The sequence below is a fragment of the Ictidomys tridecemlineatus genome, chromosome 15, assembly GCF_052094955.1.
Source record: "Ictidomys tridecemlineatus isolate mIctTri1 chromosome 15, mIctTri1.hap1, whole genome shotgun sequence".
NCBI lineage: Eukaryota > Metazoa > Chordata > Mammalia > Rodentia > Sciuridae > Ictidomys > Ictidomys tridecemlineatus.
The window spans coordinates 26,398,565-26,422,670 of record NC_135491.1 but is presented as its reverse complement, the minus strand read 5'-3'; the positions used below and the strand labels follow the sequence as shown (position 1 = coordinate 26,422,670).

Here is a 24,106-nt window from a genome sequence, read left to right as displayed (position 1 = left end):
AATTTATATAACTGTGTCCATCATCTGGTTATTAGTCTATATTTTCAATTTAGAAGGGATCAGGTAATAAGTATTTTTATGAAAAATTTTGTAACTTGTCCAAATGCCTTGGATAATTTGGACAGTAGACATAACAGCTATCAATCTTTCCCTTACTAGTTGACATTTAAGTAGTTCACAGGTTTTCTTTCTTTCTTTTTTTAATATGTATGTATTCATTTATTTAGGTGTGGATGGACACAACACAGTGCCTTTATTTTTATGTGGTGCTGAGGATCGAACTCGGGTCCTGCCCATGCTAGGCAAGTGCTCTACCACTGAGCCACAATCTCAGCTCCAGTTCACAGTTTTTCTCAAAATCTATTTCTTATTTCATTGACCCTTAGCATGCTTCTCACTCAAACTGAGAAATCCTCATCATATCTATAAAGAATCCCAGTGATTCAACTGAAAAATCTAACTGGATGAAATACAGCAAGCTAAACAGATCATGTATATATAGTATGTGAAAATATTTAGAAGTACAATTCAAATATAAAAGAAATAAATTACCAAACTTTATTTATATATAAAATCCATGTTCATGCATGAAACAGTCAATCGCAATTCATTTTGCTTAAAGAAACTAGCCAGTTTACATTTCTTCTTAATTCTTCATAACAGTACTCAAGTTTGAAAGGTCTTGTTTCTCCCTACAACATTCTTTTCCTGTTGTCTATTTCCTGTCTATTTTTTGTAGTTTATTCTCATGCTCTAAGCACTTGCTTTATCAGTTATTTATTTTTATTTTTATTTTGGGTATTTTTGTTTGTTTGCTTTTTGCACTGCTGAATAGCTGAATATCTAGGGCTAAAGAGCTCCACAACTGAGCTTTGCCCCCAGCCCCTCATTTTAGGTGTTGAAGCCAGAACCAGTTTAACTTCAGAGTGCTTTGAATGATAATTTCCAGATGAATCATATTTAAAATGATGGGAACATCTATTGACAAAACCATTCATTTTTGCGTCTCAGATCCACACCCTCCCTGGAGAAAAGTAGATGTATCCACTTTTGAAGAATGGAAGTCCTTTATACATGGCCAGTTCTGCTAGGTTTTGAGAGTTCTACCCTATTATCACATTTCTTTATCCACAGAAACTTGGTGCCTACCAGGTCTTCCTCTTCGAAGTTGGATAGGTAGACAAGCTTATATTGTGCTTTTAACAAGAATAGCTACAGGCTGTTGTTCACTGAGCACTTAAGTATGTGCAGGTACTGGTATATGAGTTTGGTGTTCATTCTCTCATTTAATCCTCAAACAATCCCATGTAATAGGCTTTAATGGGGATACTGGGGCTCTTAATTTACTTATTAAAATCACATAGTTAGGTTTAGTAGTGCTGGGCTTCAAAGCCAGTCTGGTAGGGTCAAAGCCTGGGCTTTTAACCTCTTTTGTACGCAATCACAACTTAATCTATGAACATTCATGAACATATGAGAAGAGAAACTTGCAGGTACCATTTACTAAATGGGTAACTTTGATTAGCTAGATAATGGCCTCTCAAAATATCCTAATTCTTGGAGACTGTGAATGTCAGTTTATATGGTTAAAAAAGGATTTTAACAGACATGATTCGGGATTTTCTTCCTTTTTTTTTTCTTTTGGTACTTGAGATCAAACCCAGGATCCCTTAACCACTGAGCCACATCCCAGTCCTTTTTTTTTTATCTTATTTTGAAAAGGGAGGCAAAAGGAGATACGCAGAAGAAGATGAAGGAGTGTGATCATGGAGGCAGAGATGGGAGTAATGCAGCTGCAGAGCAAGAAATGTCAGTAGTTGCCAGAAGCTGGAAGATGCAAGGAATGGATTCTCCTTTAGGGACTTTGGAGGAAAGATAGCCTTGCTGACACCTTAATTTAGCCTAGTGGTATTGGCTTTGGATTTCTGGCCTCCAGAACTGTGAGAGAATAGCTTTCTAGGGTTTTTGTTTTATTACATTTTTGTGTGTGTATGTTTATTTTTATTTATTTAATTTTCCCTCCTTGGTACTAGGGAGCGAACTCAAGTGCACTTTGCTACAGTCCCCTTTTTGTTTTTTATTTTGAGACAGGTTCTCACTAATTTCCTTAGCACCTTGCTAAGTTGCTGAGGCTGACCTTGAATTTGTGATCCTCCTGTTTTAGCCCCCAAGCCCTGGGATTATTGGTGTGCCACCATGCCTAGCTGCTTTCTGTTGTTTTAAGCCATGAAGTTTGTGGTAATTTGTTAGTGCAGCTGTAAGAAACTAATAGTAGTTACTTGACTTTGTGAACTTTCTAGGCCTCGGCTCCTTAAAATATGAGGTTTTAAAAAGTTGTGTAAAAAATTGAAGTTTTTTTGTTTGTTTTGAAGGAAGAGTCTTGCTATGTTGCCCAGACTGGCCTTGAACTCCTGAACTCAAGCAGTCCTCCTGCCTTATCCTTACTAGTAGCTGGGACTATGTACACATGCTACCATGTCCAGCTCTTGTAAAATGAAGACACTAATGGTACATACTTAGTGTTTTAAAAACTAATGTATGTAAAATGCTTGGTAGGGGGCTGGGATTGTGGCTCAGTGGTAGAGTACTTACCTGGTGTGTGAGGCACTGGGTTCGAGTCTCAGCACTGCATATAAAAAAATAAAGGTCCATTGACAACTAAAATAAATATTTTTTAAAAAGTTGAAATGCTTGTTAGGGTACTTGGCATATGGTGAATGCACAACAGAGATTAGATATTATGATTGTTAATGTGTATGGAGTTTAGGAAGGGCAACCCCAGTAACTCAGCCTGCATTTCATGTGATGCCCATGGCTATCCAGTAAGGTTAACAGGGCATTTTAGAGACAAATTGAAATTAATTTAAATTGACAACATATGGCATTTACTGACCCAATAACAGAGAAAACACACACACACACCACCAATTAATTTTTTTCTTTTTTTAAGTGCTAGATGTGGAATCCAAGATTTCTTGCATGCTAGTCAAGCACTCTCCATTGAATCACATCCCCAGCATCCATCTCCTCACCCTTCCCTCCTTTCCTTCCTTTCTTTCTTCAATCTTTCCTTTCTTTTTGGTACCAAAGATTGAACCCATGGGCTCTTTACCACTGAGCTACATACTCAGTACTTTTATTTTGAGACAGGGTCTCATTAAGTTGCTGAGGAGCTTGCTAATTTGCTGAAGTTGGCTTCAAACTTGTGATTTTCTTGCTGCAGCTTCCCAAGTTACTGGGATTATAGGTGTATGCTACTACACCTGGCTTCCATCTCCAAATTTTTATAGTGACTACAACTGTTAAGAGAAATAGTGTTCAGGTTGTGACTCTCTTTTTACCTTATTAGTACCCCATCATCTGTTATTTTTCCAGCTCTGATTCTAAATGGTCATTCTAGGACACATTAGTAATAAATACAAAATTAATACTGCAGCCAGGAATGGTGAATTCAGTTGCCTGTCAGGCATACAATCAATGACCAGCACTCTTTGATTTGTTGTCCGTAGAACTGAGCAGGGTGAGGGAACTGTACTAGTATTGGGGCCTGGGTCTCAGGCATCTAGACTGGACTGGAGTAGGGCCAATGAGTTTGCCTTTTAGGTGTTCCCAATTTGTTCACTTAGCCCCAAGAAATGTCATCACTTTTCTTATGAGTTGCTGTGGGCAAGTGATGGAGAAGTTAGTAGCATGGCCTGGAATGGCTCTCAGTGGGCTAGGGCCAGCTGACACACGCCACTTAGGTTTCCAAGGAGCCAAACTATCCCCACTCATGCACAGCTGATGTATTTGTGTCTAAATGTGGTTCAGTCAGGGCTCTAGGCCAGCTTCAGGGCAGGAAATAGAATGCCACCTCCATCACTAGGGAAACAATGGTCTGCGTACATGATTTATACAGGGGCCAACAAGAAAGCTCAAAGGGACACTCAGCCAAGGAAGGGAAACCAGAGGACAGCTTGCACAGATCTTGTCTTGGGTTCTAACTGTTGACAAGCCACTTAACTGCTCCCGAGTTTAAGTTTATCTGTATATAAGATGGAGGTAACAATATTTACACATCTCACCGGAGACTTATGAAGACAGCATTTCTGGCAGACCACTTGGGATCCATGGATGGAAGGTGGTATGTAAGTGCAGGTGATCAATTTGCTGTGTGTTTGTTTTTAGCAGCACATGAGGGACATGTAGACCCTCCAGAAAACACTTTCTGAGTCTGCTCACAAATAAAAATGAACAGCTTCTTGTTTTTGGGTGCTTGGATCTGTCTTTGGTTTATACAGGTTTGAAGGGAATTGCATGTGTAATTCAGACTTCAGAAGTGTTTTCCAAAACTATCACTGTGGTTAGTAATATCGGTGCTTAAATCAACTGGAAATGTTGTAACTGGTGATTTTCCCCAAATGTTTGCCAATTTGCTTTCTCAAAAAATCCCCACTTAACTCCATAGTTTATGAGTTGTGTTTGGAGTTTGGAACTTTTTTTCTCCAAGTTGGGTAGAGAATCTATTTAAAAAAACACAAACAGTTGCTCTTTGCCCATGGGATTTGCTATTTCTGAAAAGTCTCTTAAGCTAATACCTAAATGTGGGTATTTTCTGATCATTTGAGACTAAACAATTGCCCTGAGATGTTTCTGTAATATTACTATTATTTTCTGTCAACAAGGTTCCTGAGGGAGTCTTATTGCTGTTCTCTGGTGTGAATTATCTGCCTAGAATAATTCTTGTGGGTCCAGGTGAATAGTAACTGTTACAGAAAAAAAAAAAAAAACCTTGCGAGTAACACAAATTATACACTTCATTTTTTTTATTAGAAAAATAAAAATTAATCCTTAATGCAGAACTAACCATATTGGCATCCATGTACGCTGTAAACAAAAATGTGACTCTGTATTTGCTGTTACCGTCCTGCTTTTGGGATGAAGTCTTCACCCACTAGATCTAGGAAGAGTATCACAGATCTTTAGAATCTTCTGCCACAACAGGGAGGGGTCATGCTTCTGTTGCCAGCTGTGTGGTGGTGGATGAGAGCCTCTGAACTTCATGCCCCATTTGTAGGAGAACTTTCAAAGACTTGTTCTCTTAGATGTTTCTCCATTTCCTTAGCACTCATGTGTTTTGGCAACATGGTAGCACATATCCTGGAAGTGATAAACACTTGCTGATTTTGGCTTTGCCTCAGTGCTGGTCCCAGCTCTCATAATCCATGAGCACTCTGCTGCCAGACTCATCTATCCCCCTTTGCTTTTTTAGTTTATGCTAACAGGACACAAAGCATGACTCATAGGCGGTGTAATGCACACATATTAAAACCTATGGAATTAAAAAATTATATATATGTATGTATATTTTTAGTTGTTGGTGGACCTTTATTCATTTATTTATATGTGGTGCTGAGAACCAAGCTCAGTGCCTTATATATGCTAGGCAAGCACTCTACCACTGAGCCACAACCCTAGCCCGCCAGCCTATGGAATTTAAATATGAATACCCCCATGCAACAACCACCAGAGATAGAAAACATCTCCAGTATCCCAGAAATAGCTTTGTGTTCCTTCTAAGTCACAATCCCCTTCCCCAGTTAATCATTTCTTTCCATTTCCTAAACTGACTTTATTATGTTACTCCCTACTCAAAAATATTTCATCAGATAGTTGTCCCTCTTACTGCTTTGTCTGCCTAATTTTATCCCTTCACTCTTTTAAGGATCATACCTGCTAAATCAGCTGTGCCTCCACTAACACATCCTGATCTAAGCACAGTCCCTGCACTATCTTACCCATCTGTCATGCTCTACCTGGAGCTTTGTTTGCTCTGTCCTCCCTGAAACTGCCCTTCCTTGGCCTCCCCAAGTCTCACTCATTATTCAAGGCTTAGCTCAAGTTTTATTTCCTCCAAGAAGTCTTCCCCAATTTATTTGTCTCCTCTTACATCCTGAATTACCTGCACCATATGGCTGTTTCTACAAAGACTTGAGTTCATGCAAGCCAAGCCCAACTGCAGTGCCATTGTTGCTCATGATTCCTGATGACCATTTATACCCTGCAGCAGACATTTTTACAAATTCCTGTCCCCCTCCATTGTCTCACATCCTGAGGCTGCTTGAGGACCTGTTTGTCTCCAAACCCCAGACCCTGTTGGGTATCTTGTCTCTCTCCCCTTTTTGCTTCCCTGTTCTTGAGACTTTGTCACCCAGATCAGCAAAGACCTCTTATATAGATACTATATTCCACCTCTGCTATCAGTTGTTCAGATTTAATACCAAAATATCTTGGGATTGGGCTCTTCTCAGAAAGTTGGTGGGTAAATGGAAAGGAGAGAAGTAGAGCAATGAAAATAAAATTCTTTTAATCAAATGTAATGGGGCTAGACACACTTCTAGGTTTACAGTTTTGCCCCAGTCATGTCCTTTGCAGTTAGTGATGGTCCCACTTTCTCTGTTGTCCTGATATATTAACCTCCCTCTCATCCAGACTTTTGGTATTTCTCACAACATAGCAGAGCTCTAAACCCACAAGAGTTAACAGAGTCAAGAGGTTTAAATGAGATTGCAGGTAAAGTGCTTAGCACAAGGTTTGCTCATAGTCAGTTTGAGAAAAAAAAACCTATTATCAGAAACCCCCAATCTCCTTGATTCCTGTCAGGCAGGACAGATGGGATAGTGTCCTGTAGCAGTATGTGTGTTGAGGGTAAGGGGGTCTTCCAGAAACCCTCCCTTTTTTGGAGTGAACACAGTGAACTATATAGAGCTAGACACAAGATTCCAGCTCCCCACTGACTCACTGTGAACCTCAGTCTCTTCATTAGTCAGATGGGGACCATAACCCACCCTCTTCAGATGAATAGCAACTATGAGGACACATGTCAAAGCACATTACAGGTGGAAACACCTTGCCAGTGTGCGCTGGTAGAAAATCGAGGCATTGTGTTGGCATGAAACTTATTGGCCTTGTTCTAGCTTACAAATGGAGTTGAGTTTTCTGAATTGGCAGTTGGAAAATGTAGCCCTCTAGAGACAAATTCAAGTTTTAGAAAATAGAAAGTTTCAGTTAGATTGCTTTTGTTTAATAGATTCTTTTTTAACTTTTATTTATTTAATTGTTTTTCTTTTTTAATATTTCTTTTAGTTGTCAATAGACCTTTATTTTATTTATTTATATTTGGTGCTGAGAATCAAATGCAGGACCTCACATGTGCTAGGCAAGCACTCTACCATTGAGCTACAACTCCATCCCCTAAGTTAGATTGCTTTTAATTATAAGCAGACACTGGAGTCTGGCTGCCCACATTTAAATCCAAGTTCCTTTCTTGCAGGGTGCAGTGGTAGACTCCTGAAATCTAAGCTACTTGGGAGGTTGAGGCAGGAAAGTCTCAAGTTCAAGACCAGCCGGGGCAACTTAGTGAGACCCTGTCTCAAAATAAAAAGGGCTGAGGGTGTAGCTCAGTGGTTGAAATCTCATGGATTCAATCCCCAGTGCCACAAAATCAATCAACCAATCAAGCCAGGTTCTTACTTTGTAAAGTGCCTTCATCACTCTAAGCCTCTAAGAACTGTTGTGAGGGGCAAATAAATAATTTATATAAAAGATGTAGCATAGTGCCTGGCATATAAATGTGCTCGATAAGTATTTACTACCTAATAAGTGGTGTTGTTCAGTAAAAAACTAATGAATGAATGCATGAATGTTGGTCTGGATTTTGGCTCCTAATGGTGCTTTTTGTTCTTTCTTAATATTTTAAGGTTAATTTTACCTTGTTTTGCTTGGTCAGGGAGAAGTTTGACTAGGTATGTAAGGAAAGGAGATGAAATTAAAAGGCTGCAAGGGATAGGACTGCTGAATACAGAAGACAAGGAGATTCTGGGAGCAAACTCACCAGCACCCGAGGGAGGCAGGAGATAGGATTCTGTACAGCTGTCATCTCCCTCTCTGCTTAAGAGAAGCCAACTTTGTTTTTTATTCCTGAGCACAGTTCCTGGATTTGTCCTTAGTAGGACTGTAGCTGTTGTTTTAATTCTCTTTCTGGGTGGCCAGCATGAGAGAAGTTATAGACATTTTACTGTGAAAAAAGCAGCAGCCTAATATCTGAGAGTCCCTGCCCATGAGGGACCTTGTTTGCTTTATCCTCGATATAAGCCCCTTCCTATTATCCTTAGATAACTGTCAGAACTGAGCCTATGGGGCAGAGGCCAATCTTCTTCCCTCTACTTACCTCCTGACCTCTCAACCCACAGAACAGGGGGATGAATCTATGGTCTCAAAAGGATGACAGTTTTATCTTTGCCACTGCCTTCCTGTGTGACCTTCCATAAAGTCTCTTCTCTCTGGTCCTTAGGCTCTCTATGTACATGGTAAGGGAAATTACCCTTAGAGTCTCTGAGATCCCTCCTAAAGTGGCAGAATGGTTTATCTGCCCCTTAGGGCTGCAGCGGGTTTTAAATAAGGTTTGCCTACTACAGTGCTTAGCACAGAGTCTGGCCATGGTTAGGCTTAGAAAAGTGAGCTGATATCAACAGCCTGACAACCGCCTGTTTACTGGGCCAGCCTCTTCCCTGGTTCTTGTTAGCCATACTAGGTAAGATGTGGTCCCAAAATGATGTGTTTCTGCCTGTCATCTGTCTGTGTGTGTAGAGCTTAGCCTCCCTCAGGGCACTCTAGGAAGATCTAGCCAGAGGACTCTCCCTGACTTCTAATTTGTGTCCCAGTCCTAGGGACTCTGTACTCCTTGGTAGCTTCCTGAGTAGTTTTATTTGGGGAGGCAGTAGCTAAACTCTTGCAGCCTGGAGATGGCTGACTTTAGCCAAAGTGTGAGCAGCCCCATTGAAAAAACACAGGCCTCCTGCCCTTTCTGCTGCCAATCAGGACTTCTGTCTTAAAATAAAGGATTCCCACCTCATCCGGTTCCCTGTCCCAGAATTCTGAGTTTTGAACTCAAGTCAGCTCTGCACCAGGACTCTTTCCCTTTCTTTCTTGGACCACACAGTGTTTGTTTCACAGCTAGACACTCTGCTAAGTGATGCAGGAAGTAGGCCTCCAAAGAGGCAGATAGAGTCCAACAAAGCAGATAACCAAGTGAAACCTCTGGATGCCTCTGGGGCCTGGGACAGGGTCAGAGATAAGCGGAAATGCCAGGCTTATCGCTACTGCCTGAGTTCTTCCAGAGAAATCATCCTGGCCGGCCAGCCCACCTCATTCCCAGAGCTCCAGGCAGTTGGGTAGCATCCATCTCCAAGCAGAGTAAACACTGAGTTGGCACAGCTCTGGGGCCTGCAGGATGGGGACTCTATGCCCCACTCCAGCACTGCACAGTCCCAGCACCAGAGGCCAGCAGCGGGCATCAGATTACACCCAGATATTTGCGGTAAGGGCAGCTCTAAGCTAGCATGCTTTGAAGTAGAAGGCTGAGAAACAATTGGTAAGGTCATGGGACTAAAGGAGCCCTGGTGACAATTGTCCCCCAGACCTAAGGTCCTCTCAAACCAAGAAAGTCAGCAGAAAACTTTGGTTGATGGATATAGTTTGGGGGTGGTCAGCTGGGGCCTTTCCCCATGGATTCAGGATATACTGGGCACACAATGCCCAGTGGCAGCTAACCCCAAAGTTGTCTGCATTGAACTCTGAGGCTCTCGAGATCTTTTTCATTTCTGTTTTCCTTTTTAAAATAAGCTCAGCTCAATGGAGGACACATTGGCACCTTCAGAGTGCACATCAGCTAAAGGTGCACGCAGGGGATGCAGCGGGGCCAGACTTTCCCTGCACGCACCATTAGTTGATGTGGCCACTGTTTACTGGGCCAGGTACTGGATGGTGAGGAGGGGTGTGCTTGTTTAGGACTGGGGTACTGTCCCCCTTCCTCAATAAGGTGACTGAACACATTGCTGTCTTATTGGGCTGGCCGTGTGGGATGGGAGGTGGAGAGAAGGTGAGATTGATTTTAAGAACAGCAACTCTAATCTGTACTATTTTCAAAAACTGTGTTAAAAGTTTTACTTACATTTGCACTCAGCCCTGTGGATATTACACTGTTAGGAACCCTCTGTGTGGATCAAGATGGCTGTGTGCAGAGGTGAAGGAATTTCCAGGTATGCATCTAGCTCATACAGCATTTATATAATGTAGACCAGGGCACCTTTCTTCTAGACACCTGGCTTGGAAATTTCTCATAGTATTAAATATACAAATCAACAAAGTGTACTGTATGTTTAGTAGTTAGATATTCTCCCGGTTCCTGATCCCCAGAGGCAACATAGAGTCTTTTAGCTGTTCCTTCTTTTGATACCCATATTTTTCATATTAATTCAGTATGCAATCTGTGGATTTCCTATTCAGATAAATGAAGACTTAACCTTTTTTATACTTCCCAACTCACAATAGATATGCTATTGTTTTCACTGAATAAGCCATTTACTTTATTATGGTACAAATATTCATTGCAAAATGAATTATTGTGCTTTAATCTTATTTTCTCTTGTAAAAACTCTGATTTTTCTTGGAATTTCTAATTCCTTATATTCCTCTTTTGCCTTTCTGCCATCACCATGCTGATGGCTTAGCATTCTCATGTAACTCTCTTGCCAACTCTGTGAAGTGTATTTATCATTATTATTTTCATGTTACAGAATAGGAAGAGCAGACTTGGAAGAAGTTAAGTAAATCCTGGTCATAATTCTAGTGAGGCAGGGGCAGGAGTTAAATTCAGACAGTCTTATTCTAGGCCCCTTGATCTTAACATTTACTACATATATCTTTAGTTATATTGTATACTGATTTTTTTCTTACTTCCTTCTTTTGCTAGAGCACATCCTCAAAGCAGCTTCCTTAGGGTGCATTAAAAAAAAGAAGAAGAAAGAAAAAGTCACATTTTTTATGGCTTTTTTTTTTCTTTTACTGGGAGTTTAACCCAGGGTTGCTACATCTCCAGGCCTTTTTTACTTTTTATTTTTTGGCAGGATCTCACTAAGTTGTGAAGGGCCTTGCTCATTTGCTGAGGCTGGCCTCAAACTTGGGATCTTCCTGTCTCAGTCTCCTGAGTTGCTAGGATTACAGGCATGCCCAGCATTTTTATGCATCTTTTCAAATCATTCTGTCCTCTGACAGTGGTGCAATGTCTTTAAAATTCAGAGGGGAAATATTTTGATAAGAAGTCTGATATTATTCTGATTTCAGTTCTTTTATATTAGTTTTAGGGAAGTTTTTATAGTCTTTTCTTTATCCCTTATTCTAAAATTATATATTCTAAAATTACTGTAGTATCTCCTTGATAAATGCCCTCTTCCTCTCTCTTATTTTTATTCCTGAAACTCTTATTAGAAGTGAGACCAGCTGGATCCATAGTCTAACATATTTTCTTATGTTTGTATCTTAACTTTTTGTTCTATTTTCTGGGATATTAGGTTATTTCCCAATCCATATTTGGGATTTATGACTCATATTTAATTTCCAAGACCTTTCTTATATTCATTCCATGGTTCTTCTTTCTTCTGTAGCATCCTCTTTTTTTAATATTTAAAAAAATTATTTTAGATGGACACAATATCTTTATTTTATTTGTTTATTTTTATGTTGTGCTGATATTCAAACCCAGTGCTCTTTTGTGTGAGTGCTCTACCCCTGAGCCACATCCCCTGCCAATAGCATCCTCTTTTACTGGATGGAATAGCCTTTCATATTTTTCTGTAACTATAAATGATGACCTTTTTGAAACTTCTATTTCTCATTTTTTTGTTTCCTTCAAGATTATGGTTCTGTTTACTTGTCTTGGAATCTTACATCTTGGTGTCTTTCTTTTAATAATTGTGATTTTTTTTATCTGTGCATATTTCAGAATAAGGTACTAAAACTGGATGGGTAGTTGAGGCTTGTTGATTGCTTGGCTTTATTGAGCTTGATCAAGTAGGGAACTCCAGAGGGACCCCCCAGTGCCAGTTCATACAGGTATTGTACGTTGGGCCACTGAGCTCCTCCAGAAACAGAGTCTGGTCCTCAGGGGGAGTGGGGTGGGTGGGAGTGATTCCTGGCAATGCCCCTTCTGTACAGAGGAGTTGGGAAGGAGGAAGGGACTAGAGGAATATGTCTCAGAGTTGCATTTTTGCTTCTGTTTACTCCACCTGGGTTCTCAAGGTTCACAGACTTCTCTGGGGTTTTACATGGCAAGCTGGCTCTACATTTGTCTGTATTTGCCATGTGTCCAGTGAGGCTGTGATTTTCTTTTTCTGTTTTTTCCAGTTACCTCTCCCCTAACAGCTTTCTGTCTTCTAGAAATTCACAAATAACACTCATTCAACAAGAACTCCGCTTCCATTCTTTCTCACTGGGGACCTGTATTTATTGTCTTGCTTTACTACCACTTCAATCAGATCTCTTCAAGGGAAGGAGATAAATATGGGAAATCAGTCTTTTACCCGAGTCAGTCTTAATATCACTTTAAAATGAAAATGTTGCACTCTCTTTCACTTCTGCAGCCTCAAGATAGGTCAACAAAAGAGTAGGGAAGAATCTTGGGGTTCACACTAACCCGACCCTGGGGCAAGGAGAGGTCAGCCTTTTTTCCAGGAGTGGATCAGCAGGCCTGCCTTCACCCTGGAGGGACTAAGCGTTAGTGGATTTGATACTCTGTATAAATCCAGCACAGGGGGCTGGGAATGTGGCTCAGGCGGTAGCATGCTCGTCTGGCATGCGTTTGGCCAGGGTTCAATCCTCAGCACCACATACCAACAAAGATGTGTCCGCCGAGAACTAAAAAAAAAAAAATAAATATTAAAAAAAAATTCTCTCTCTCTCTCTCTCTCTCTCTCTCTCTCTCTCTCTCTCTCTCTCTCTCTCTCCCCCCTCCCCCTCTCTCCCCCCCCTCCTCTCTCACTCTCTCTTTAATAAATAAATAAATAAATAAATGAATGAATGTAGCGCAGTTGCCTCTTTGGTCTTTCTCTTGCCTAGAGAGTAGAATCCCTCTTTTATCCAGGCAGGCACCATTGTCAGAGTACTTGGTGTGTCCTATACACCAGTGAGAGTTGGAAAGAAGCCGTGCATTAGCCCTCAGGGAACCCAGTATGCACACACTCATTTCTCCTTGTAGGCTGAGCTCTGAAAGGGATTCAGAGCTGGTTGTCTTGGCTACTCCTTCTCATCAAAGAGGGCTTAAGAGCTTCTGTTGGTGTATTTTAAGCTTCCTCCCAGAAGGTCCCAGAACTTGCTTCTGGGAATTGCCAGGGTACCCTGCCAAGTACTTTTTTGTTTGTTCTAGCAAAGTCCAGCTGCTGCCCCCTCCCACAGAAATCTCCCGTGGTCAGCTAAACCTGGTGCTTCCTGCTGTGGCCCTGTTAATTCATTCCTTCTTTACAGTTGTATTGAATACCTGCCATACATCAGGCACACTGGCATGTCTGACGATACAAGGCAAGCTGAAGAAGTGCCATTCTGCCCTCAGGGAGCTTCAAGGTGGTCTGGAACAGTGAATGATGGCTGAGGCCCCTTTCTAGTAAATACACTACTATGTAAAACTGCTGCTTATGGGAGACCTGGGGTGAATTCTTTTGTAACTTGAATGATATCTATCTATCTATCTATCTATCTATCTATCATCTATCTATCTATCTCTCTATCGAATTTGCTTGTTTCCTTTGGGATTGTTTGGTTTCATCTTTCCAGGTTTTATTAACCCTGGACTTGCAGGTTATTCCAAAGATTTCCAAAGCAGAGATCATGATGCAGCAGCCTTTGGTATGTGTTGGTGGAAACTCTCTGTGCAGACTGGTGAGAACTTTATTTCACAAAAATTAGTGTCACCAACTTAGAAAGAAGCAATGGGGAGGCCTGGGGAGATGGACTTCCAAAGATTTCTTTAGGCAGCCATTTCCCAAAGTTAGATTTAGAGAACACTGGTTCCACAGAGAAGTAGTAAGTCTATAAATTATGGAGGAAAAGAGTGGTCCCTGGTCCAATACCGATGCCTTTTCTCTGGAAACAGAGGTCTTAGAGGGGCTAGAGCATGGTATTCTCCAAATTTCATTTTTCAAGGACACTTTGTTTATGTTTTTTTAAATTATTATTATTATTTTTCGTACTAGGGATTGAATTTAGGGGTGCTTTCCATGAAGCCACATCCTCAGCCCTCTTTATTTATTTTTAAAAATTGAGACCAGTTCTCACTAAATTGCTTGAGTCACTGGGATTAAGCCATCACACTTGGCTGTGTGTGTGTTTTTAATCACAGCAAATAGAGCAGACCAACACTCTTTTGAGTGTGCTCCAGAGTCATTCCACAAATGACATTGAGATCTGCCCCTAGAAATGGATTTGGACTTCTATGTAGGCTGCTTCCAGGCAGTTATCTGAGGAGAAGGATGAATAGAGAGGGAGTTGTGGTCAAGCTGCATCTTTATAGCAAGAACATGGTATTGATAGGTAACTTGTGGCTTAAAATAGCAAAATCATCTGATGGTGCTTTTGTAAATCACATTTCCAGGTCAGAGTATATCATCTTGGCTTTTATTCAAGAGTGGGAAGCTGTGAGGAACACTAAAGCCCCTCTCTCCCTTGGTGCTTCACTGACCATGGCTGACCTATGCTCAAGGAGGCCTTGTGCTTGGATGACCTTGTACATATTTCCCTCTCTAGATGAAAAAGGTATAACTCAGACTCCTCTGTGGTGTCCTTTAGACAGTGAATTGATACCTTGTGCCCCATCTCAGTGACATCCTGAGCAACTCTACGTGTCTGCTTTATTTATTGATGCTTCTGCAAAAATTTCATTCAAACCAAGGGTTTTTGAGGCTGAAAGATTTGGAAACCAGAGGGAACAGAGTCCTCATTGCTCTATAGGGCCTTACTGAATCTTTGTCAGCTAGAAATTGGTACCTGGTACCACATCGTTTTTATTGGGATGTCAAGGAGATCACTGATAAATGTCACCTGAGGAACACAACCTATAGGTTTGCACTTGGGTGAGGAGATGAGGCCATTTTCCCTCACTTCTATTTTTAGATACAAATTACTAGTGACTAAGAGCCCCATGCCGGGAGGAACCTGCAAATTCATCCTATGAGCAGTCTAAGTACATGTTTTAGGCATTAGTGAAGTAGGAACACCAAAAATGTTTTTAATTTGCAAAATCATCAAAATTTTCATCACGGTAAAAGTCAGAACTTGATTGAATGGTCTCAGATTTCTTTCTGTTTTGATCTTGCTTTTTACTGTGAGTTAGATATATGTGTGGGATATAGGTGGGACCCCATCTCCTCAGGGCCTGGAATCCCTAAAGCTCTCTTGTCAAGTTCATCTGACAGGTACATTACCTAAAGGATCCTTTCAGTCTTTAGCTTCAGTTACACAAACCCCTGCCTGCTCTGGGCAGATTCTTAAAATATTTGCCCGTCAGCAGCCTCTCAGAGAGGAATGTTAAACACTGCCATGATGTCAAAGGGGCCCCAAGGAGAAAGGCCTCTGCCAAACTCAGCCTGTCACAGCCCAAGGCTGAGTGGGAGATAAGCAAGGCAAAAGCACAGAGAAAACCTGGTCCTCTGGGCTCCCCAAACAGCCCAGGCAGTCCAAGCAGGTTGGTGCTACAGGGCAAGGCTGTCAGCTACTAAGGACAATGAACTTCCAGAAACTACTGCTGAAGTGAGAACTAGAGGTCTGTGGCCCTTCCATTTCCTCATCCTTGCCCTTGTCAAGCCTGAGTTGGGATGTCAGGAGCCTCCAAGGAGAGTTTGGGACCACTATTGGGCAAGGCCTGCTTAACCACCATGGACAAAAAGCTTAACATGCTGAATGAGAAGGTTGACAAACTCCTGCATTTCCAAGAAGATGTCACAGAGAAGCTACAGTGTGTGTGCCAAGGCATGGGCCACCTAGAGCAAGGCCTGCACCGGCTGGAGGCCTTCCAAGGGTTGGGCCCAGGGGCGGCTGATAGTGCCCCTCCAGCTGACACTCAGGCTGGGTGGACTGAGGTCCTAGAGCTGGTGAGGGCTGTGCGACAGGATGGTGCCCAGCATGGTGCCAAACTTGAAGCTCTCTTCAGAATGGTGGTGGCTGTGGACAGGGCCATCGCTTTGGTGGGGGCTGTGTTCCAGAACTCAAAGGTGGTGGATTTCATCATGCAAGGGAGCGTTCCTTGGAGAAAAGGCAGCCTGGTTGACAGCCACGAGGAGGTTGGTTCCTGCTTCCTTTCCCTGGCTGGAAGGGAAGCCTGGGCACTGGTGGGGAGACTGGCCAGGCAGCTAGGGTTTGGAGAGTTGGAGAGATGGTGTCCCTTTCTTGTGCCTCATGTGTGTTGCATTGACTAGGGAAAGGAGAGTTAGAACCATAGAGGTCATGGATAGATTTCTGGTCAGACTACTGAGTGCTGCTCTCCCAGGGAAAGGCAGAAGCAGTGCCCTAGCCAAGACTGGGGGACCTTGGGCAGTTCCAAGCAATCCAGAGGTCAGGGACAAATTGGCAGTTAGGGAGTGAAGGTCATTAAGCTTCTGTACTTTCTAATGCACTTATTTTCTCTTTGGGCCTCTTTCTGCTCCTCACCTGGGATGGAAACAGGTGGGTAGTTTCCTATGACAGGCCCTACTCAAAAACCCATCCCCCCTTCCTGTCCCCAACTGTGTGTTTTGTCCCAGAGTAGGTGGAGTGTGCAGCTGCCTGTGGGGAGATGAGTGTTGACAGTGACCTATGGGGGACAACAGGCAGGAGCTGGAGCCTGGGGGTGGAGGGTGGCATTTCTGGGAGTGGCTGTTCCCAAGGGTTGCATAATCAAACCTGCTGGTTAATGGAAGCTCGGTTTCTGGTGGGGGGTGTGGGAGGGAGTGAAGGGGTGAGGTGTGCAGAGGGGACACCCTATTTGGGCACATGAGGATCAGCCACTTAGTAGCACTCAGACAGCCTGGAGCCAGGGGATGAGTTGGGGTCTAAAAGGGTTTGCGTTTGACCCTGTTGGCTACTAAGGCTGAGACAGGAGGATAGGAAGGTACCTTCCTTCACAGCCCAGCCAGGCCAGGGCTCACCCTGCTGATCCCTTCCCCTCTGTACCCTGCAGCCTCTCCCAGAGCTTGCCCATCCCCCAGCTTTCTGCTGTCTGCCCTAGACTTTCCCTGAGAGCCTGACCTGTAGGGGAGATCAGATCCCTGCAGTAGCCCTTGCCACTGATAACCAACCTTGGCTTTAAAAAAGAAAATCCATTAATCTAATAAAATAAACTTTATTAATAGTTTCAAAAGGAAAATTACTATGTACATGGTAAGCAAAACATGATATTCAAGTCCCTGGGTTCAATCCCCAGCACACCAACTCCCCACCCCCTCAAAATCCAAGCCAAACCAAACTAACCAACCAACCAACCAAACAGACAAACATAACAAAAACTGGAGACAACTCATATAGTATAAAGAGTGTATATTTACCTCCTATTCAATCCCCTAGTCCCCGGAACAACTCCTCTCACCTCTGTAAGCAATCACAAGTACCAGTTTCTTTTGAATCCTTTTAGATATGGGGTCTGCCTATAAACCTCACCTTTAGTTTTTTGTTTTATTTTCTCCCAAATGTTATTCACTTTGTTCTGGCCTTGATATATTAAATACATTAAATCTTAATGTATTTTATTTAATGTAATGTTCACATTAAATCTTAATGTAATTGGGGCATTGTTTTGTATCTAAGCCTAGAAAATTTCCTTGTGCTTGTTTTTTAAAGTTGCAGAGTACTCCATTTTGGAGGGATATATCTTAATTTGTTAACTGGTCCTATATCCTTTTTTCTGATTTTTAACTATGATAAATAATGATGTAGTGACTATCCATAGATGTATCTTTGAACACAAGTGGTGTGAGTTTATTGGTATAATACACTGCTAGTAGTGAAGGGTAAATTTGTATCAATAAATTGTCAAACTGATCTTCAAAGAATTTATTCTAATTTAGTCTTAGGTCTGGGGATATAGTTCAGTTGGTAGAGTGCTTATCTCACATGCACAAGGACATGAATTCAATCCCCAGCACCACCAAAAAACAAACAAAAACCAACAATTTAGTCTTTTCCCATAACATATGGGAATGCTTATTGATGCTACATTGGCTAATACAGCATATTACCCAACTTTTTGATTGTTTTTCTGATGAATAAAAAAATCAGATTTTTAAAATATTTTTTTTTAGTTGAGGATGGACACAATACATTTATTTATTTGTTTGTTTGTTTGTTAGTTTATTTATTGTGCTGAGGATCGAACCTGCCAGGAAAATGCTGCACCACTGAGCCACAACCCCCAGCCCCCAAAATGAGATCTTACTGTGCACATGTTTTTGGATATTTTAGTATGAAAAACTTCAGGTATTTATAAAAATAGAGATTATTATAGTCATCTCTTAGTATCCATGAGGGATTGGTTCCAGGAACCTCTTGGAAACCAAAATCTTCAGATGCTCAACTCTCTTATATAAAATAGCATAATATTTGCATATAACCTATGTATATCCTCTTATATTCTTTAAATTATCTCAAGATTACTTATAATACTTAATAAGTGCTATTTAAATAGTTGTTATACTATTTGATTTAGTTGTTATACTATCTGGTTTAAAGAAACAAGGATATAGGACCAGTTAATAATAATGACAAGAAAAAAATATCTGTACCTGTTCAGTACAGATGCAAATTTTTCCTGAATATTTTCAATATGAGTTTGGTTAAGTGTTCATAGTAGAACCCATGGATACAGAAGACCAGCTGGGTAATGACCTGTGAGTTCATCTCTTGGCTTCAGCCATCAATAGGAAATCAGTGTTAGTTCATGGATTCCCCACCCATTTTATCTCTCCAGATTACTTTTTTCTCTTTTTTAGTTTTTATATTTTTGGTTGTGGATAAACCTTTAATTTTATTTATTTATTTTATGTGGTGCTGAGAATCAAACCCAGTGCCTTACACATACTAGGCAAGCACTCTACCACTGAGCCACAACCCCAGCCCCTCCAGATTACTTTTGAAGCAAATATGAGACATTGAACAATGTCTTTCATAAATGTTTCAGCATTTATATCTAAAAGATAAGGACTATTTTAAAAGCATACTTACAATACTATGAATACTGACTTTGGTAATATTACCAAAGTCAGTATTCAAAGACCCCTGATTACATTATAATTTTTAAAAAATATTTTATTTTTTAGTTGTAGTTGAACATAATACCTTTACTTTATTTATTTATTTTTATGTGTTGCTGAGGATCGAACCCAGGGCCTGGCACATGATAGGCGAGCACTCTACCACTGAATAACCCCAACCCAGATTATATTACAATTTTAAATTTTTAGTGGTTTATTTGAAGCATATTCAAGAAAAGTGATTGGTTATATGTCTCTTAAAGCTAACTGTTCTTTTTGAATTCATAAAATGATTTCAAACTTTTTATTAAGAAGAATTTCAAACATAACCAAAAGTAGACAGAATGTTTTATCTTGTGGTTTTATTCTATATTTCTTTTACTAAAAGAGTGAACATTGTTCTTATGTTTAAAAACCTTGTATTTTCAGTGAAATGCCTGTTCATGTCCTTTTCCTTCTTTTCTATTTTGTTTTTCTGCCTTTTTAGTATTGATTTACATGTTGCAAATATTTAGTCATTTCTGGATGGGGGGATGTCACAGAATTTTTTTCTAACTTCTTGCAATATTTGTCTTTATTGCCCCATTGGCTCTAGATTGATCTCTCTGATCCTTGTATTTAATACACATAGTAATAACTATCTACAGTTATTACTATGTGTATTAAATACACATAGTTATTAAATAACTATGTAGGTCCAGCCTCCCAATGGAAATGTCAGCTACTGATCAGTCCATTGCCCTGAAGCTTCTACTTACCAGGGGTGGTCTTACAGGAAGTGTTTGGACAGTGAACAGAGACATAGCTATTGTCAGTGCTGACAACTGCATTATGGAGACTTTCTTAAGACCCTCTTTGTGTTTCCTAAGAGCCTAGGAGCATAGTAATCATATGTGGAATTGAATTAAATCCTGGCATTGGCTGTTAAATTTGAAAATTATGCCAGGACTTTGTAAAGGTCTTCCACAAATCTTTTGAAGTTCTCAGTAGCACTTCATTTGATTGTAGCAATGAATTAGATTATTACTAGAAACCAGGTGCTCTCTCAGGGAAGACAGCTTCAGGCTCAGTCAGAAGTATTCCTGAATCACATGGTCAAGCTGTTCATATGCTTCAGTCCCCTAGAATGGTTCCTAATGGTCGCTAATGTTTTTTTCTGGTTGAACAGACAAGGTAGGGACCAGAAGGTTGAGTCCTAAAGACAGAAGCCAGCTGTGGTTGTATGTGTGTGGGTGCAGATGCATGCGCACATGTTTGCCTACGCTAAAGACGGAGGGAGGGAGGACAATTTGAGCCCAACAAGGTCTGCCAAAGGACAGTGTGTACAGGTCTCTTTCTATTGGTGGGGTGAAACAAGAGGAGATCTGTGATAATGCCTCTAGTTTCCCCAGCTACATGGGTGTTAGGACAGAGTCTGTAGAAAAGGGATAAGGAGAGTTATCTGCTCAGCAGAGGTTCTGGGCCACATTGATGACGTTGGTGATGATTGTAATAGCAGCTTAGCAATTTTTTTATTAAGTGCTTACCACATGTCAGGTGCTGGGCTATGTGCTTACCATTAAAAGGACAAAACTTGGTGTCCTGAAATCCTGAAGGGATGAACAGGTAACAGAATTGAGAGAAGTGGGTTCAGTATAGGAAAAACAGTGGAACCAACACTTAGCCTAAGAGCAGGGAGACATTTGGAAGAGTTAGAGGGAATTGCCTGTGCCAGTTTTTGCCCTTTGGGCCTAGAGTTGCCAGGTCTTCCAATATTTTTTAAAAGAAGCTGGGATCCTAGAATTTTTTCCTAATCAGTTTTATTAAGGCATAATAATTAAATAATAATTATTTTATTAGGGTAGAATAAACTTACACAAACTATGCACAGTTTAAATATACAGTTCAACAAATATATCTACCAAGGAAACCACCTCTACTATCAAAATATAGACCAGTTGGGCTGATTATAGCTCAGTGGTAGAAAGCTTACCTAGCATGTATAAGGTCCTGGGTTCAAATCTAGCACTGTGGGAGAAAAATAAATGAATAAAACAGTGTGCATGTACGTGTATATGTATGTGAAACAATTTTATCAACTCTAAAGGAATCCTACATAATTTTAATTAGATTAAATGTTAGAAACAAAAAGAATTTTTTAAAATCAGGAATTGAACCCACATCCCCAGTCCTCTTTATTTTGAGAAAGGGTCTTGCTAAATTGGTGAGGGCCTCTTTTTTTTTTTTTAATTTATGTTTTAGTTGTAGTTTTATTTTATTTTATTTATTTATGTTTATTTTTTATTTTATTTATTTATGTTTATGTGGTACTGAAGATCGAATCCAGGGCCTCGCAGGTGAGGGGTACCACTGAGCCACAACCCTAGCCCCTGGTGAGGGTCTCTTTAAGTTGCTGATATTGGCCTTGAACTTGAGATCCTCCTGCCTTAGCTTCCCAAGTCTCTGGGATTATAGGCATGTAGCACCGCACTTGGCTTAAATTAAAAAAATTTAAATGCTGCACAAGCCAAATGTATCCTGAGCTGTTTTTGACCTCTGAGCTTCCAGTTAAGAACCTCCAAGGCAGGGAAGACCCTTTACTAGAGTGTCTTGTGCCTCATGGCACAACCCAGGCTATGACCAGGGCTGTGACCTGTATCAGGAGTCATATTAGGGACTTGTCAATCAGTGGTTCCAATTCCCTGAAAGCACCAGGTGGGCCTGTCAAGAGGTCAGAGCATGTAGAAATATTCGCTTGAGAGCTCATGGCTGGACTGTGCTGCAGGCTGTTTCAGAACTGCAAACATAGGGGCCCCATGCACTGGTCTTGGGCAGACTTCAGATATAAGGAAAAGCTGTAGGGAGTGCTTCTGGGCCAGGACCAACCATCCTTATACAAGGATGTATAAGGATGTCATTTGACATGATGGCTCTTTGGCTCAGGCAAAGACGGAATCACTAGAACTACTGAGCAATGCTATGTATTGATCACACTTCTCCAATATTCCACAAATTAACTCCCCTAATCCTCCCTGACTCTCTGAAGCAGATAATATCCCCATTTTACAGATGAGAAAAGTGAGATGCAGAGAAGTTAAGGAGCACAGCCAAGTGGTGAAGATGGGGTTCAAATCCAGCAAATCTACTTTGAGAGTCTGTGTTCCTGCTCCTAGAAGAGGGGGATGGGGATGACCATGGGACTTAACCACCCAGTCCCCAGGCAGATTCACTGTGGTGCTCCCCCCCCCCCACTAAGCATGGGTTTGACTTTAGAACCCAACCTAAACCAACACTGTACTAGCCAGAAACAATTGATCTGAATTGATGTTTTAAGTTTATTTCTATCCTTGGTCTAAGTCCTTTGAGGTTTGGTCTATTTAAAACCCTCTGCCAAGGGTTGGGGGTTGGGCCCACCCCTCCCTACCAATATAGCGAAATCTTAAAAAAAGACTTCAGTTCTGGATTTGAAACTAAACTCCTCCTCTTTAAAATTTCATGACCTTGGGAAGGCTTCAGTGTCCTTATCTCTAAAATGATGATAAGCAGTATTCTAAGATTACTGTGAGACTATGCCAAATAACCTTAGTACCCTGTACTTTATCTTAAGTACATGGTAGGTGGTTAATAAAAGTTTGTGGCCTGAATGAGGATGTTGATGATAACGATGATGGTTTTTATGATTATTATTTTAGAACAAAGAGCAAGTGGAAGAGAAGGGAACAAAACCAAAGCATGCATTGAGTACCAGAGGTGTGCAAGCTGACATCAGGGGGCCTTGGGAAGGTAAGTGGGCCCATTTGCTTCCTCCCACATTGAACACACAGTGCATTCATAATGAAAATATTGACAGTATCACCCACATTGTGATTCCTGAGAAACTGTTGAAGCTGTTTTGTCTTATTCACAGTTCTTTGTCATATATATATATATATATGTAATTTATATATACATACACACACACATATCCCACTACAGATGGATATAGTCAATTGAAATAGGTTTTATTTTTTTTTTGGTGCCAGGGATTAAACCCAGGGGTGTTCAACCACAGATCCACATTCAAATGTCCCCAGGCTATTTTTTATCTTTTTATTTTGAAACAGTGTGTTGCCAAGTTGCTTAGGGTCTTGAACTTGCTATCCTCCTGCTTCAGCCTACCAAGAAGCTGGATGTATAGGCGTGTGCTACCACACCCAGCTCATTTGTAATGTTTTGACTTGGAGCTGGGTGTGGTGGTACTTGCCTGTTGTCCCAGCTGCTTGGGTAGCTGAGGCAGAAGGAGAGGCTTGTGCCCAGAAGTTTGGGATCAGACTGGGTAAAATAAGCAAAATAAAAATGAAATCACTTTTTAAAAATTGAAATCACTCCTATCTGTTTACTGTACCACCAACTTGATAATCAGGTTTTTAAAATTTCATTTTGCATTAAATTCTTATGGATTGCTTTTTTAAAAGTTCCATTTTCTTTAGAAAATCCCATAATATTTACATGGTTTCAAAGTCGAATCAACATAACAAGGTATATTGAGAGAATTTTGGTTTTTACTTTTGTTCTTAAACATTGTTTTCTTCTTCTATACAAAATTGTTTAAAAATCTTTTATCTTGGGCTGGGGTTGTGGCTCAGTGGTATAAGTGCAAACCTGGCATATGCGAAGCCCTGGGCTCAATCCTCAGCACTGCATAGAAATAAATAAATAAAATAAAGGTATTGTGTCCAATTACAACTAACTAACTAACTAAATATTTTTTTAAAACCTTTTTTTCTTTTGAACTCGGGTTAACTTAGACCACATTGCAAGTGCGCACATACACACACACACACACACACACACACACAATCACCCATACACAAACACATTCTCCCTTGGGTAAAGAGACTTCCCTACACACTGTTCTCCACCTTGCTTCTTTTTACTTTCAGAACATCCTGAGATTACTCCCTAGCTTTTTGTTGTTGGTGGTGGTGGTGCAACACTCCATTGTGTGGATGTTCCATGGTTCACACAGCCTCCTGATGGTCTTTATCTCCAGCCTTCGGCTA

At 40.9% G+C, this 24,106-nt stretch overlaps 1 protein-coding gene across 9 annotated transcripts in view; it reads left to right on the top strand.

Moving 5' to 3' along the window:
• Positions 1 to 24,106, top strand: part of Mylk3 (myosin light chain kinase 3) — a 57,465-nt gene that overhangs the window by 5,775 nt on the left and 27,584 nt on the right. For 2 of the 9 annotated variants that reach the window (XM_040279548.2, XM_078032247.1), the window contains one exon: positions 22,757 to 22,847. In XM_040279548.2, the coding sequence (XP_040135482.2) occupies positions 22,757 to 22,847 (91 nt within the window). Of the gene's footprint in view, positions 1 to 3,401; positions 4,138 to 8,479; positions 9,359 to 12,939; positions 14,623 to 15,402; positions 16,146 to 22,756; positions 22,848 to 24,106 lie in introns of those variants that run through there. The other 7 variants (XM_013366476.4, XM_013366482.4, XM_040279551.2 and 4 more) reach the window with 7 other exon arrangements.